General features: G+C 54.9%; 1 protein-coding gene across 2 annotated transcripts; it reads right to left on the reverse strand.

Annotated features, from left to right (window-relative positions):
• Positions 760-11,935, reverse strand: SLC6A7 (solute carrier family 6 member 7). 2 transcript variants are annotated; one of them, XM_021410594.1, is made up of 14 exons: positions 11,373-11,935; positions 7,679-7,859; positions 7,137-7,268; positions 6,037-6,271; positions 5,586-5,724; positions 5,172-5,306; positions 4,801-4,904; positions 4,362-4,486; positions 3,808-3,920; positions 3,595-3,726; positions 3,182-3,281; positions 2,721-2,821; positions 2,383-2,550; positions 760-1,717 (listed from the first exon to the last, which is right to left on the reverse strand). In XM_021410594.1, the coding sequence occupies exons 1-14, from the start codon at positions 11,403-11,405 to the stop codon at positions 1,505-1,507; spliced, it is 1,911 nt and encodes a 636-aa protein (XP_021266269.1). In that variant the 5' UTR covers positions 11,406-11,935; the 3' UTR covers positions 760-1,504. The 2 variants fall into 2 exon arrangements, with proteins under 2 accessions (XP_021266269.1, XP_021266270.1); XM_021410595.1 differs by lacking the exons at positions 3,808-3,920; positions 4,362-4,486; positions 4,801-4,904.

The raw sequence follows: 14,039 nt of genomic DNA on the forward strand, positions 1-14,039 counted from the left end.
TGTGGGGCGCGTGGCCAGGACCCCATGAAGCCATGCAGAGGCCAGAGCAGAGTGCCCAGCTCAAAAAAAACTCTATCTCCAGATCCTGTGAGGGTGTCCTGAGTGCCTGCAGTGGATGGTGGCCAGCAGTGACACCATGAAGTGCCTGAGCCCACCGCCTGTTCCATCACATCCTATCCATGTCCCAACAGGGCCAGGCCAGCCAGGGTCCCCCGGCCAGCACACCACGGTGGCTGGGCAGCACCGTGACCTCCCAAGGCCTCCTGCTCAGCAAATAGTGTCAAGGTTAGAGCGAGGATTCATTGGGGCCATAAATGTTTATGGCAGGCCCTCCCCACTCCCCAGCCGCCACAGCCTGAACTTTCCATCAGCGACACTTTTATGGCCGGCCTCTAATGATTAACCCAGGGGCTAGCGGACGGAGGTGCTTTGCGGCACGGTCGCGCTGCCACAGCCCATATGGGCCCAGGGAAGGGGTCTGATGAGGAAGAATAAAGGTCAGAGCCAACTGGGAAGTGAGCTGGAATGGCTGGTTTCTCCCCTAGGTGGCTATGTGCTGTGCGGCATACTGGAGCCTGGCACATGTGCATGACGTGATAACATGGCCGTGCCAGAAAAGCTTCATGCCAGGCTTGCCCTGGAGAGCTCAGTACATCAGGGCTACAGGCATAATCCAGGCATAAGCCCTCATTTTTCTGTTTATTCTTATTTTTTTTTTTTACCTTAGCATAACAGAGATGCACTGGATGATGCACCAGGGGTCTGTGCCCCACGTGCCTGGAACCCCCTCTGGATATGCCCTTATGGATGCTGTGTGAGCTTCTCTTCCTCTCCCCAGGCAGGAGGTACCCGAGGGGCAGCTGCACTTGCATGCTTTGGTGCTGGGTCTAGTTGAGACCTGTCCATGATCTCCTGCATTTATGGGGAACCAGTGACCCTGCCTCTTCCCATTCATCAGCTTGCCCCAGCCCTGCCCCTCTAGGGCCCTAAAATCTCAGGATGTCCCAAACCAGTTTATTTATGAAGCACTTTTTTTTTCATTCTTACTGTTTTTGACAGCTCATTTATTAGGTCAGATTTCAGCAGGATGCTGATGCACCCTGGTGTTACTGGGGTACCTCTGAGGGAACTGACACGCACCTTCCTCAGGACATGTAAGATATTAAAATCCTTTCTCACATGTGTTTGTGGGTTGCTGGAGTTAAACACATATTAGCAGAGAACGCACAAACTTAGAGGGCTGCCTCCTTCTGCACCAAACATCCCTGGGCTGGGGCCAAGGGCTTGGGGCAGCCCGGACACTTGCACAGACGTTGTCACATGAATATATGGACTTGTTGCACAGCTTGCCACACTGAACACAAACACCTTGGCGGTGCCAGGACAGGCAGTATCTCTGCCGGGGTGGTGTAGAAGGGATCCAGCAGGGCCAGCAGATCCCAAAAGCCTCTCCAGCCGGGAGCTGGTTTGAAGTGTGGAAGTGTAAAGAGGATGGCTCATCCTCTCACATCATGGACTCCTCCTCTTCCTCCTCAATCTCCTGGTCCACCTCTATGGCCGTGTTCTCATAGCTGGTGATGCCCCCATATTTCCGCATGTGGACCATCAGTGGTTTGGGGGACTGGCTGCCAGCCAGGTTGGCCACATAGGTACCGGTCCGGTTCTCCTCTAGTGACGGGCCCCAATCCATGGTGGGACGGCTGGCTTGCTGGAAGCGCTGTGAAGGGATGGGTATAGGGATGTGGGTGCTCACTGTGGCATGGCACCTGCTATGCTCCCCGCTATCATTCATATCCTTGGTGGGATGAGACCCAGTGTGGATGGGAAGGGGCCAAAAGCCTGTCCTGCAGCATTTGGGGAAGGCAACACTGTCTCACTGCCCTGCTGTGCTTTGGGGTGGTCTGCTGGTCTGCATGGGGTGGTGGGGAAGGCTTGTGGGAGCTGGGAGTTAGTACAGGGCTATAGCCCTGTGGTGTGGGGTTAGAGCCCCCTGGGTAATGGGTTAGCATCCATCAAGGTGGTTTCTGTCCATGTCACCACGCCCAGGGCCAGGCTCCTGCCTCCAAAAGCTGCAGCCTGGGGAGAGCAGCAAGCACTGCAGCTCTGCTCATAGCAGCCAGGGGAGAGCAGCAATGCAAAACCCAGGCTGGGATGCCACAGACAGCTACACAGCCTGCCCCGGGGCAAAGCGTTTCTGCACCACTGCCTCCTTGTTTTGCCTTTTCCACTGCAAAATGGCTGCGAAGTCCCTCATGTCTGTGCCCACCACATGGAAGGGACAACACTCTGCATCCCACAGGCAGCAAATCACCAGACAGCACAGGATGGGCAGGGGCTCGGGATCAACTGCTCTCATTTTTGGGGTTCTTCAGGGCCTCCTACCTCCCACAGTGTCCCTTCTTCTTGCAGCACAGCCATGAGCATGCCCGCAGGAATCATCAGGCAGGAGCAGAGCCCCATGAGGATGCCCAGGGCCTCGGCCCAGGCAGGGAAGCGGTAGCTGCCGTACTCAGAGGGCTGGTACTTGATGATGTTGTACACCAGCAGTGCCTGTGGGGTGGGGTGGAAAACCAAGTCAGCCCAGAGCTCCTCAAAGGTCTCAGACAAGGCCCAAGAAAACCTCCCAGCAGAACCAGAGTGGTCCCTTGAGAGGTCAGTAGAGCAACTTGTGACAGAGGGAGGTCACCAGGGATGCTAACAACATCTAGCCCAGTGGTTACCATCATCGTAGCTGGGGACAGGACCATCCAACAGGCTCTGAAGTAGGGCCCTGGTTGGAAGCCCAGCATCATGTGAATGTCTCTGCAGAACCTCTTCATGCCTAAAGGAGGGACAGGGACAAGGATTCAGCAGCTGCCATCTCCCAGGACCAGAGTGGTGAGAGCAGTGATTTGCATTTTCCTCTAACAGCAAAGAAGCATCTCTCCTCCCAGGTGAAGATACAGGAAGGAGGACCCATCTGGTCTGAGGAATGAGGCTCAGTCCTGCAGATATCTCTGGGAAATGAGTCCAGTGATGGAGAAACAAGAAGAAACAAGAGCTTGGAGCTGAGGTGCCTCGTGCTTTACTGCAAGGCTGCTGGCTCCCCTCCTGCTTCCTCCAAATACATCTTTGTCACCGCACCCCACCCTTGTTGTCATACCCTCTCTTCCCCATGCCCTCATGGGACAGACCCTCTTACCATAGACACGTGTCACCACCAGGCAGGTAGTGATCACCACCACCATGAGACCAAAGCCAGCACTGTAGTCATCCAGCAGGACCAGCCAGTACATCCCACCCTGCAGAGTCAAAGCACAGTGACCAGCATCCCTGGGACCAGCACCCCAATAAACTCCTACCTACATCCTCCTGCTTGTGGGGTCATATACCCCTCACCCTGTGGTGGCAGCCTCAGGAGACATCACTTCTCTTCCGGGGTTGGTGCAAGGACAGTAATGCTGTGTTACTCCCTGCGGGACTCCACATCCCCTGGGAACCCAGTCCCATGAGTCATCTCTCTCCCACCTTTTTAGCTGATGTGAATGTATTTGCCTCTGCCTCCCTAGAATGAGCCCCTGGTCAGTCCCCAGTACACCCATCCCCTCACCTTACCTCTGTTGTGAGGATCAGTCCCATCAGAAAAAGGCCAGTGCAGATGACAGCCGAGAAAAAAGCTTTCTTTGGTCGCAGGTAGTAGGGAAATTCATCTGTCACTGCTGTCACAATAGTCTCCATGAAGGCAAACTGAATGGGAAGGAAAAGAGAATCTCCTGATCCCCCAGGGCTGCCTGGCACTGCAGCTGGCCTGGTGGGCTCTGTCCTTACCTGGCTATCCAGGCCCAAGGTTAACAGCATGAAGAAGAAGAGGAAAGACCAGAATGGAGATAGGGGGAGCATTGTCATGGCCTGTGGGTACACCACAAAAGCCAGGCCAGGACCTAGGGGAGGCAAAGGACAGCAGGCTGAAAAGTGGGTGACAGAGCAAGGTATGGAGGAAATAAGGTCCCAGCAGCACGGGGCAGTGGGGACCTGCCCACGGCCCTGCAAGATGGGCAGGAGGAGGTATCGAGATGCAGAACTAGCCTGTTTCTTGCTCATGCCATTGTTAGGCATTACTTAGTTTTGCTTAAGATTTGCACGGCAGGAAACAGTCTTCCTCCTTCCTTTTCTGGCCAACCAAGCCTGCAGCTCCATCCCTCACACTGACACCCTCAGCTGCCTTCCATCCCTGTGCTGGGGTGGAGTGGGAGTCTCCCACCATCCCCATCCCAGCTGAAGGTGCTACAGAGAATAAAAGATCTGCCCCACACCTCCCCGTCCCAGCTCCTTGCTGTGCCCTGGCAGAAAGTCTGGGAAAATGGGTCCTTGTTTGACCTCACCTGCTTTGGCCACTTGGTTGACAGGGACCCCAAGCTCCTGGGACATGTATCCCAAAACAGAGAAGATGGCAAACCCCGCCAAAATGCTGGTGATGGCATTGCCCAGGGTGACTATGAAGGTGTCCCTACAGAGGAGAAAGCAAATGCTCTGAGCATAGCAGCCCCATGCTGGAGTGGCCTTGCCAGCCTTGGTGTCACTGTAATGCGATTCTCCCAAGGGCCTCCCTCAGTGGGTACTTTCCAGAGGTACAAGGAACTTGTATCTAATGACATGGGTCATGCTGTGGGGTTTCTCCCAAGCTTGCTTTCCCCATTGGAGGGAATCAGCCCAGTACCCAGAGTCACCTCTCTGCCTATGCCTGCAGTGGGTGCTGGGGAACAGCTGAGGCTTTTGTGGCTCCCCATCTATGATTTTTAGGAGATGGTATCTGGCTCCCACCTGTAGATGTTCTGATGGAAGGTGTTGTACGAGGCAAAAGTGAGGAGGCCCCCAAAGCCTACCCCAAGGGAGTAGAAAATCTGCAGGGCCGCTTCAATCCACACCTGGGGGGGAAACAGAGTGGAGAGGAGCCAGGGTTTGGAAACCCCCCTGGGGATATAGGGGTGGGAAGCACAGCACAGGTACAGCGTGGAGCAGAGACAAGCTGCTGAATGGAAACACTTTGGGTCTGGTAGAGGAGGGGAAGAACTTTGAGCCAGAAGCTGGCCAGAAAAGTCTCCCAAGAAGGGAAACTGCCTCTTCTGTATGCTGGAGATGGCAGGAAAATATTCATGTTTGTGTCTTGAAAAATTGCTGAAAGCCCTGCTCACCTTGGAAGACAGCAAATGGTCAAACTGGGGCGTGAGGTAAAAGCGGATTCCCTTCCAGGCCCCCTCCAATGTCACCCCACGGATGAGCAGCATCACCAGGATGAGGTATGGGAAGGTGGCAGTGAAGTACACAACCTATGGGAGAGCAGAGCTGGCTGTAGAGCTGGGGCAGTGCACCTGAGCCACTATAGCACATCCTGGAATAGGACAGTGGGTCACCCAGCACCACCCTCCAGTGCTGAGGTCCTTGGGATGTGGCAGGGCCAATGGCATCAGTGTCAGGGTGTGCAAGCCGTCCCCAAATAGCCTGTGTCTAGCTAATGTTGTTGATGGGTCTCACTTCCCCAGATGCAAGGAGAAATGCAGACACAGGAGGGCATCTGTAGATCCCCGAAGAGACCATCCAGCCCTTACCTTGCCAGAGGATTTGACTCCCTTTAAGATGCACAGGTACACAATGGTCCAGGAAAGGAGCAGGCACAGACACAGGTTCCAGCGGATCCTCCCAGGATCCCCGATCCCAGAGCTCCCTTGGATGTGCAGAACGTAGCGGCTAGGGTGAAAGGAGAGTGGCTGGTGAGCAGGCGGGGGGACTGCTCCACAATGCACTGAAGAGCCTGGAGGGAAACCTGGCTGGTTGAGAGTCCTGGCCAGTCCAGATGTGAGATGTAATTCCTTTTAAAGTATCTCAAGGCTGTCAAAGCAACACTAGGTAATGGACACATCTCACAGCCCAGAGATGCAATCCCAGTGGCTAAATTGGGACATCACCCAATGCTGACAGTGAGATGCATCACTGCATCCACAGTAGGAGTGCCCACCTTGTCCTACCCCTGGGCTCTCCCTGTTCCCCATGCCTCTTCACCTCCAGTACTCCTCGCTGGGGCTGACGGTGTTGGAGATGTTGACGGGGAGGGTGGTGTTCCCCGCCTTGATGACACGGTGGTCCAGGCACAGGTCAGTGTTCCACCAGTTGCCACAGTGCTGCCAGGGCAAGTCACTTGTGAGGGATGCAAAGAGGTAGAAGAGAACGTAAGCAATGATCATATTGTAGTAAATGGCCACCAGGGAGACGATGAGGATCGTGCCCATGCCAATGCCTGGAGGAAGGAGAGGGTAAAGAAGGAGTGAGCCATCTCTCCGGAGCAGAGCACATCCACAGCCAGGGTCAGACACTGGGGTTCAGCAGTCACACGGTTAACCAGCTCCAAGGCAGAGGTTCACCTGCTCGGCAAACCCCTTTATTGACCTCTGTACACATGTGAATTGATGATCTATTGCATAGAATCATAGAATTATTAAGTCTGGAAAAGACCTCCAAGATCCCCAAGTCCAACTCTAACCCATCCCCACCATGGCCCCTGACCACGTCCCTCAGTGCCACATCTCCACGTTTCTCATACACCTCCAGGGACAGTGATCCCCCCCACCTCCATGGGCAGCCTGTGCCACTGCAGCACCACTCTTTCTGAGAAGAAATGTTTCCTAATATCCAACTGGAACATCCCCTGATGCAACTAAAGGCCATTCCTTCTTGTCCTATCACTAACTACGTGAGACATCAACCCCCACACCACTACAGCCCTCTTTCAGACATTATACAGAGGATTTTACTCCAGCTCAATGTTGAGAGTGTTTGATCTGACCTTTTTCTGAACACTTTGTTCTTACCTTTTTAACAGCCATTGCTTAGCTTCAGTGCTGCATTTTGTACACTGTCTGACTTAATTTTTCATATAATTTCATATAATTTCTAGAGCTGATCAGGACATGCAGAGACTTTGAAGACTGGTAGATCTCATACATATCTTGCAGCTACCCAAATGGCTAACCCAGCAGCCCAGCCAGCTCCATTTTCCGCCAAGACTTAGCCTTTGAGGATCGTGAGACGAGGCTGCTGGTCCGCGACCCCATCCAGCAGCTCTCATAGAAGCACTGCAGAGACTCTGGATTTCACTCACGCACCTTTAAAGAGAGGGCTGATCTTCCAGACAGCAAGTGGCCCCAGGCTGGAGAATTGCCCAAGTGACAGCTCCATGAAGAAGATGGGGATCCCACAGATGGCCAGCATGATGAAGTAAGGAACCAAGAAAGCTCCTATAGGAAGCAAAAAAAAAAAAAAGAAAACAACCCTAAAATTAATGTGGAGTGAACAACTAAAGCCCGTCTAGAAAAAGGAAAATATCCTTACCACAACCTCCCACTACCTTCCCAGGAAGGGGCCAGAATATTAACTCTGCAGGAAGGGGCAGCAGCAGCTCCCCACGCTATCGCCCACCCCAGATCCTGGAGGGCACTGTGCCCCTAGTGCAGAGGAAGGGCTGTGATTCGCACCTTGCTTTGCTTTGCCCACACACGCAGAATTTTTTCTCCTCAAATCTTTCACAAACACCATGATCTTCTCCAGCTATCACTGCTCCTCAGCCCCGAGATGGGGAAGAGGTGTCTATTCAGGGACCTGCCCAACTCAGTGATATGGGGATGTGGCTGGAAGGATGCACGAGTACCTCCTCCATTGGTGTAAGCTCTGTAGGGGAACCTCCAGACGTTTCCCAGGCCCACGCAGTACCCAATGCAGGAGAGGAGGAAATCCAGGCGTCCCGTCCAGTTCCCTCTGTCTTCTGGGCACTGGGAGCCCAGGTCCCCGTCCTGGCTGCTGGGGCTCACCAGGAGATCCGGTGTCACCGGCTGAGCAAGAGAGAGTGCAGGAATAGGAGAGGGTGGCCAGGGATGGAACGAAGGGGTGAAGTGGGGGAAGAAAAGAAGGAAGGATTTCCGAGAGATGTAAATTTATGACCACTAAGTCAGTGATGATGCTTGTCCCCTTTCTGGCAGTTCCATGTGCACTACCAAGCCTACAAGGCTTTAAAGCAGGCTGACATCATTTGAAAGGGGATCAAATCCATCCCTCATGGCCAGAGCCCCTTGGGAAAGGCGGTTTCCCAAGAAGTTATCTCAAGTGGCCACAATAAGGTTTTCTCATCTCCAAAACACGGGCATCAGGATGGCATGGGAGGAGCCCTCTTGATCTGGGTTGCATTGTGTTCAGCTCCAGCAAGGCAGGAGTACAGAGGTGTCCCTTCCAACAGGACACTAGGACCAGGGTGGAGAGATTCCCAGTTTGGAGCACCCCCCTTCTTCTGGAGTCTCACAAGGTAAAAGCAACCATCTCTGCATCTGAGTTCATAGACCATGGAGAACCAGCCTGTGAGATGTGGATTTGGGGGGGGATGAGCCCAGAGCTGTGGGTCTCCCTTCCCATTGGGATCCAGACTGTGCTGTAAGAGGTGACACACTGCCTTCCTCCCCATCTTTCTCCTCCTCCTCTCCGGACAGCCCGGGCTGATCCTGCTGCCAGTTCCCATGGAGACCAGGAGCCGTTCTGTGATGGCTGCGTGCTCTCACCCTGCTCCTGCCCACCAGCACCAAGTGCATCCACCTGCTTGCAGGATGAGCTGCCAGCTCTTCCCAGAGCCAACCTGAGACACTCACCTGAGCAAAGGGCTGGCATCGAAACCCAACCCCAGCTGCAGCAGCCACTCCTAAAAGCCCATCCCTGCTGAATGCCACCACCACAGGGCACGGGCTGGAGGAAAAGCTTCAGCCTGCAATGTACAACCATGACCTAAATATAATACCATCACTACAAAACACCACTGCCACCTGGCAGCCCTCCTGCAGCTCCTTAACTGAGCTCTCCAATGAAGCAATTCCTCCAAAACACGGCCGTACCCACTAATTAACCCAGCTCACAGCCATGACCCACAGCGACCCGTGTTTGCAGACAACGGACAGACTGCGCTGCAGCATCCCCTGCTGAGACACCCACGGTCTCTGCCAGGTTGGGCAGTGGGAGCACAGAGGCAGGTGAGGTGCAGAGGCTGCTGCGTCACATGGATCACACGGATCCTCACCCATCACACAAAGCCTGAGCTGATCCTCTGACTGAAAATGAATTGCCAAATGCAGTATTTAAGGATTCCAGACCACCTTCGTCCCAAACAACAGAGCTGCACACCTCACTGATTCAGGTGGAAATCTCACACTGTGGCTTTCTCTCAGCCCATTTCTTTTAGGACTAATGCTCTCTTTCAGCCTCTGGCATAACAGGGCTTTTCTCTCCCAGCAGAGGCTGACACGCAGCTCTGCTCTAGCACTTTGCACACAGAGCTGCCATCTTTCAGACCAGTTACAGACAGACTGGGACCATCTGCTCCCTTGGCATCACCGTCCTCAAGCACAGCACCGCTCTGCATCAGGCACCAGGAGATGATCCCAAAGAGGTCAGCAAAGCAAAGGGCACCGAGAAGAAAAAGTGTTTGAGATTCTGGTAAGATAACAGCTGGCTTCCACAATGAAATTGCTAATTATTATCTGCAAGCTGCTTTACTTAAACCTCTGCAAAACTCAGCAGGCACGGAGCTGAAGCCATGAGAAGCCAGCCAGCTCCAAGTTGATTTTTCATCATATTTTGCCTCAATTCATACTTTTGGCATCATGGCGTTGTTTTGTCCGTGATTTGCTGAGCATTTTGTGTGTGAGCCACGGCGTCTGACTGTGGAAATACCACCCAAAGGCAGATTTCTGTGCCGTGAGCACAGCGCGTCTGTGCCATGTGAGTCACTCTGGATTGGTTTGGATTGCTTGTTAATCTCTTGCAGAAAAAAAAAACTGGCTCTGCTGGGTCAGGATGTGGCATGGCACGAGGAGGATTTGCCCTGCAGCACCTGGTGGCATGGGGACATCCCAGTGCCAGGCTCCTGCCTTTGCGCCAAATAATCCCCGAAGCACATAAGCAATCCCACACAAAAAAAAAATACACTCAGCTCTTACAGAAATACTATTATGCAAAAGCAAAAACCCTTAGAGCGAGAAAGGTCTCTATTAAGGAGGAATTTCTGTATGTCTGGTAGAAGGGCTTGAAAGTTCCATCTCGCAGATGGGATGTGGATGCAGGTGAGAAGGGGCTGCTGGGGTTGTGGGGCTGTGCAAGTGGTTCCAGCAGCTCTGGGGAAGCCCCAGCCCAGGGTCAGGCATGGCATCCTGCCACCTGAGGGGAACACCCCCTCCTGCCCTCCATCCGGGGCTCTGAGTGGTTGGGATGGTGAAGGGCCCCAAGCAGCACCGGAGATGGAGAAATAATTCTGGAGGCATCTGCTTTCCATTCGGGCTGATTGCTGTGGGACTAAATGAATTCCTGACTAAATGCTAAACAGGACTGCCAGCAGCAGAGAAATTCCTTCAAGAGTCTCAGAAAGGCTTTTGGAGGACAAGAACTCTGAATGGATCTTGCAGTCGCCGAGTGATCTGAAAAAGCGATTTGTAGGAAATGGGAGAGGACAGAGCTGCCTCCCAGCAGCATGGAGCAAGGCAGAAGGCCACCAGAGAGCTGCTGCCTTGCGCCAGGCCAGCGCTGGGTTTTTACATCATGTCCCAGCATCCCAGGAATTTCCTGTCATGGACAAAACTCTCAGGGCTTTCATTCCTGCAGCTGGAGGCCGGGCACAGCCTGGAAACATCCTCACCCTGTGGTTAGCAGGCAGAGTGAAAAGGCAAAGGGCAGTGCCTGGGTGTGCTCTAGGCAGCACCCACATGCAGGAACAGCAGCATGGGAGCTGGGATTGCTGCTCAGCCACCCTGCAGCACCCAGCCCCATGTGGGAGAGGCACTGGAAGGGGCTCTGTCCCTGGTGCATGGGCAGATGGGACCCAGAGAGCAAAGCAGCAGAGGAGGGCAAGCCTGGGATGGGGAAGTCTGAGAGCTGGGTCTCAAAGGGCTCCCAGCAGGATTCCTAGCTCTGCTGGCCTCCAAAGGGCACAAGGGGAGCTCAGAGTCCAGCACCACCTGGGCCCCCTGAGAACCTACAACCCCAGCCTTGGGTGGGGAAGCAGCAGCCCAGCCATGCCCTGCTCCCACGGGGGAACCTGGAGCCCCCGAGCCCTCTACATCAGGGGGCAGCATCCACAAGAGCAGCACTGTGGGATGGAGCACCCGGTGCCCCAGGCATCCCTGGCACAAATCACTGCCAGCATCCCCTGCCTTGGGGAAGGGGCTGGGGACACATCCCTCCACCAAGTCCCAACAAAATGACCCCCACCCACCTCTGAATGCCCCCCACCCAATTTGCAATCTGTGACCCCATCTGTGCACCCCACGGGGCGATGGCATGCAATGTCCCCGCGCTCCCACATCGGCTCTCACCTTGCGGAGCTGCTGCCGCCGAATCTTCTTCATCCCAGAATCCTGTTGCTATGCGCTCCCCGCTCCGACACTTGTTCTCTCGCTTCGCAGACAGAAGGAGGGAAGGAGAAGGGGGAGCAGAGCAGGTGGGAAGGGAGGGGTGCCGGGGTGGATGGAGGTGGGGGACACGGGGGGGCACAGCCCAGCAGAAGGCTGTGGCTGGAGTTGGGGCTGGCTGCGTGCTCAGTGAGGAGGGAGGGAGGGGACGGCTCTGGGCAGGCTGCAGGAGGGATGTCTGTCAAACGTACCCCTGCTGGAGGGGGAGTCTGTGGCCTCAGCCCCAAGCAGGGCAGTGAGAAGGAGGGGATGCTGTTTAACATGTGCTGTGAATGCGTCAGGTCTCATAGATACCCTGCTGCTGGGAACATGGGGCTCCCATGTGTCTCAAGGGGTGGTGGCAGCAGGGCAGGTGCAGCAGCTCCCAGCAGCTTTCTGGCCAGCCCTGTGCTGTTTTTCCTTCAGGCAGGACACAGCCAGAGCCCCCAGCCCAGGGCAGCCCTTGGTCCCTTCGGGCAGGACCAGTGCATCCCAGTGTTGGGGGCTGGACCCATCCTGGAACAGGTCCTGGAGTACAGGTCATGTCCCCAGGATTTGGGTGTTCATGCTGAGTGTTTGGTAGGATCCCACAGCCCCAGAGCTCAGGGGATTGGGATTTTTCCCCTTTGTGCTCCATTAAACCCCAGGTGAGGAGGCAAGAAGCTGGTCCCTGGCTCTTTCTCCCCCTTCTGTGCTGTGAAATGTCCCCAGCAGGGCTGCAGGAGGGGATGACCTCACATGCTCTGGGGCCACCAGGAGAGCTGCTGGCTGCCTTGGGGCAATGCCTCTTTCCTTCTTGTGCTTCACTTTCCCCATGCTGTGCCCATTGGAGTATGTGTGCCCCTTTCCTTTGCAAATGCTCTGCGGTGCTCCAGCCTGACCCAAACATGTCCCCAACCACTTTAAGGCCGAGCAGGTGATGCTGGGGCTGTGGAGAGGGACAGAGCCGGGACTGGAGCTCCAAAACTCCCTGCTATCTAATAGGAGTTATGTTCCTACAGCCCTCCAAGCACTTTCGTAAAAATTCCCCCGAAGGAATCAGATTGTGAGCATAAAAATACATTTCTGCAAAACCCAGCGCTGATGAAGTGCCTCTGAGTTTGCACAGTGGGTCTTTCAGAGCTAACATTTACCTGGGTTTCCCAGCGGAAAAGGAGGAAGGAGCAAAATACACCATCCAACAAACATCTCTTTTTTTTACATAGCTCTTGGGAAGTCTCCAAGCTTTTACTTTCCTCTAGGTGAACCGTGGCTTCTCCCTCTCCTGGGATGCTGTGGGGAATGCTGCGCTGAGCTGCCTGGGGGGCGCATGGCATGTTGTCCCAGCCTCGCCCTTCCTGCTGGGGCAGGGATGCTTTGTTTGCCTTTCGTGCCTGTGTGATCTGAACGAGTCCGTTGTTTGTTTTTTTTTTTTTTTTTCCCTTGGGATCCACCTAGAGAGAAGTGTCTCATGGTGGGAGGCTGCTGGCAGCGTGGTACAGCCCCAGCCCCATATCTCCAGCACAGACCGAGCCCTACACAAACAGCCCATCCCTCTGCTGGGGCAGGCAGGGAGTTACCCAGCAGTGGGATGGGATCGTGCCCAGCTTTGTTCCATGGGACACTGGGAAGGCAGAAGCTGCTGCAGTGCTCCAGTTCGTCACTGCCGGGAATTGTGCCATGCCGGAGGCTGCCATGCTGTCGGCCACCTGTTGTGCGTGGCCTTATTTTGATGATTATTTCAAGATTTCTCCAAGGAGGGTGCAAGCAGGCAGTGCGAGCACAGGGGAAGGATGGGCAGAAAGCACAGGGGCTTGAAGGGGACAGTCCTCAGAGTCCCCTGTCCGTGCCACCCAGTGTCCCCATACAGCCATGGTGCAATATGGGGCGATGCAATAGAAGTGGCAGACGCCATAGGTGCTAAAAATGAGTGACTGTCACCTGCCAGGGGTGCAAATATGGGTATGGCACAGCCAGGAGGTGTGGGTGTCAAAGCCAGTGGGGACACAGCACTGCCAGAATGATGGCAGAGAGTCAGGGGAGGACATGGGAGCGGGGATGCAGCAAATGCATTTCGCCAGCAGGGCTGAGGGGTGTGTGCGTGTTGGGGGAAGGGGTGCTGGGTGTGTGGGCGCATTTATGGCCTCTTCCCGCCAGCGCCTGCTCCCTGTGCACACACAGGCAGCAGCAACCCAAGGGCACAGCCCACGGCTTAGTGGACTTTTACCCCGCTGTGCAAACAGGCAGGCGCCTGATTAGGGGATCGGTTGGAATTTCATGTTGTCAACGGCACCAGGAGCTTCTCCAGGGTGGTGGCAGAGCATCTTCCCTCTGTGCAGCCCTCAGCTTCCTGCAGACACCCAAGTGCCCAACGGCACACTGCTCTTTGGGCAGGAGGCCCATCCACCCCAGTAGCTTTCCCCTTATGGCACCAGCTCCATTCCCATTGCCTCCGTAGCCTGTTTCAACCACCGATGCCCCGCTGTGCCATGTGCCACGCGCAGCACTGGACACAGCCACTCCTGCAAGGTCAGGGAAAAAACCCATGGCTCTGCCTCTCTCTCTGCCCCATCCTCTTCTGTTCCTCCATCTCCTCCACCCAGGAGGACTTTA

This window comes from Numida meleagris, chromosome 12 (genome assembly GCF_002078875.1).
Source record: "Numida meleagris isolate 19003 breed g44 Domestic line chromosome 12, NumMel1.0, whole genome shotgun sequence".
In the NCBI taxonomy this organism is placed as follows: domain Eukaryota; kingdom Metazoa; phylum Chordata; class Aves; order Galliformes; family Numididae; genus Numida; species Numida meleagris.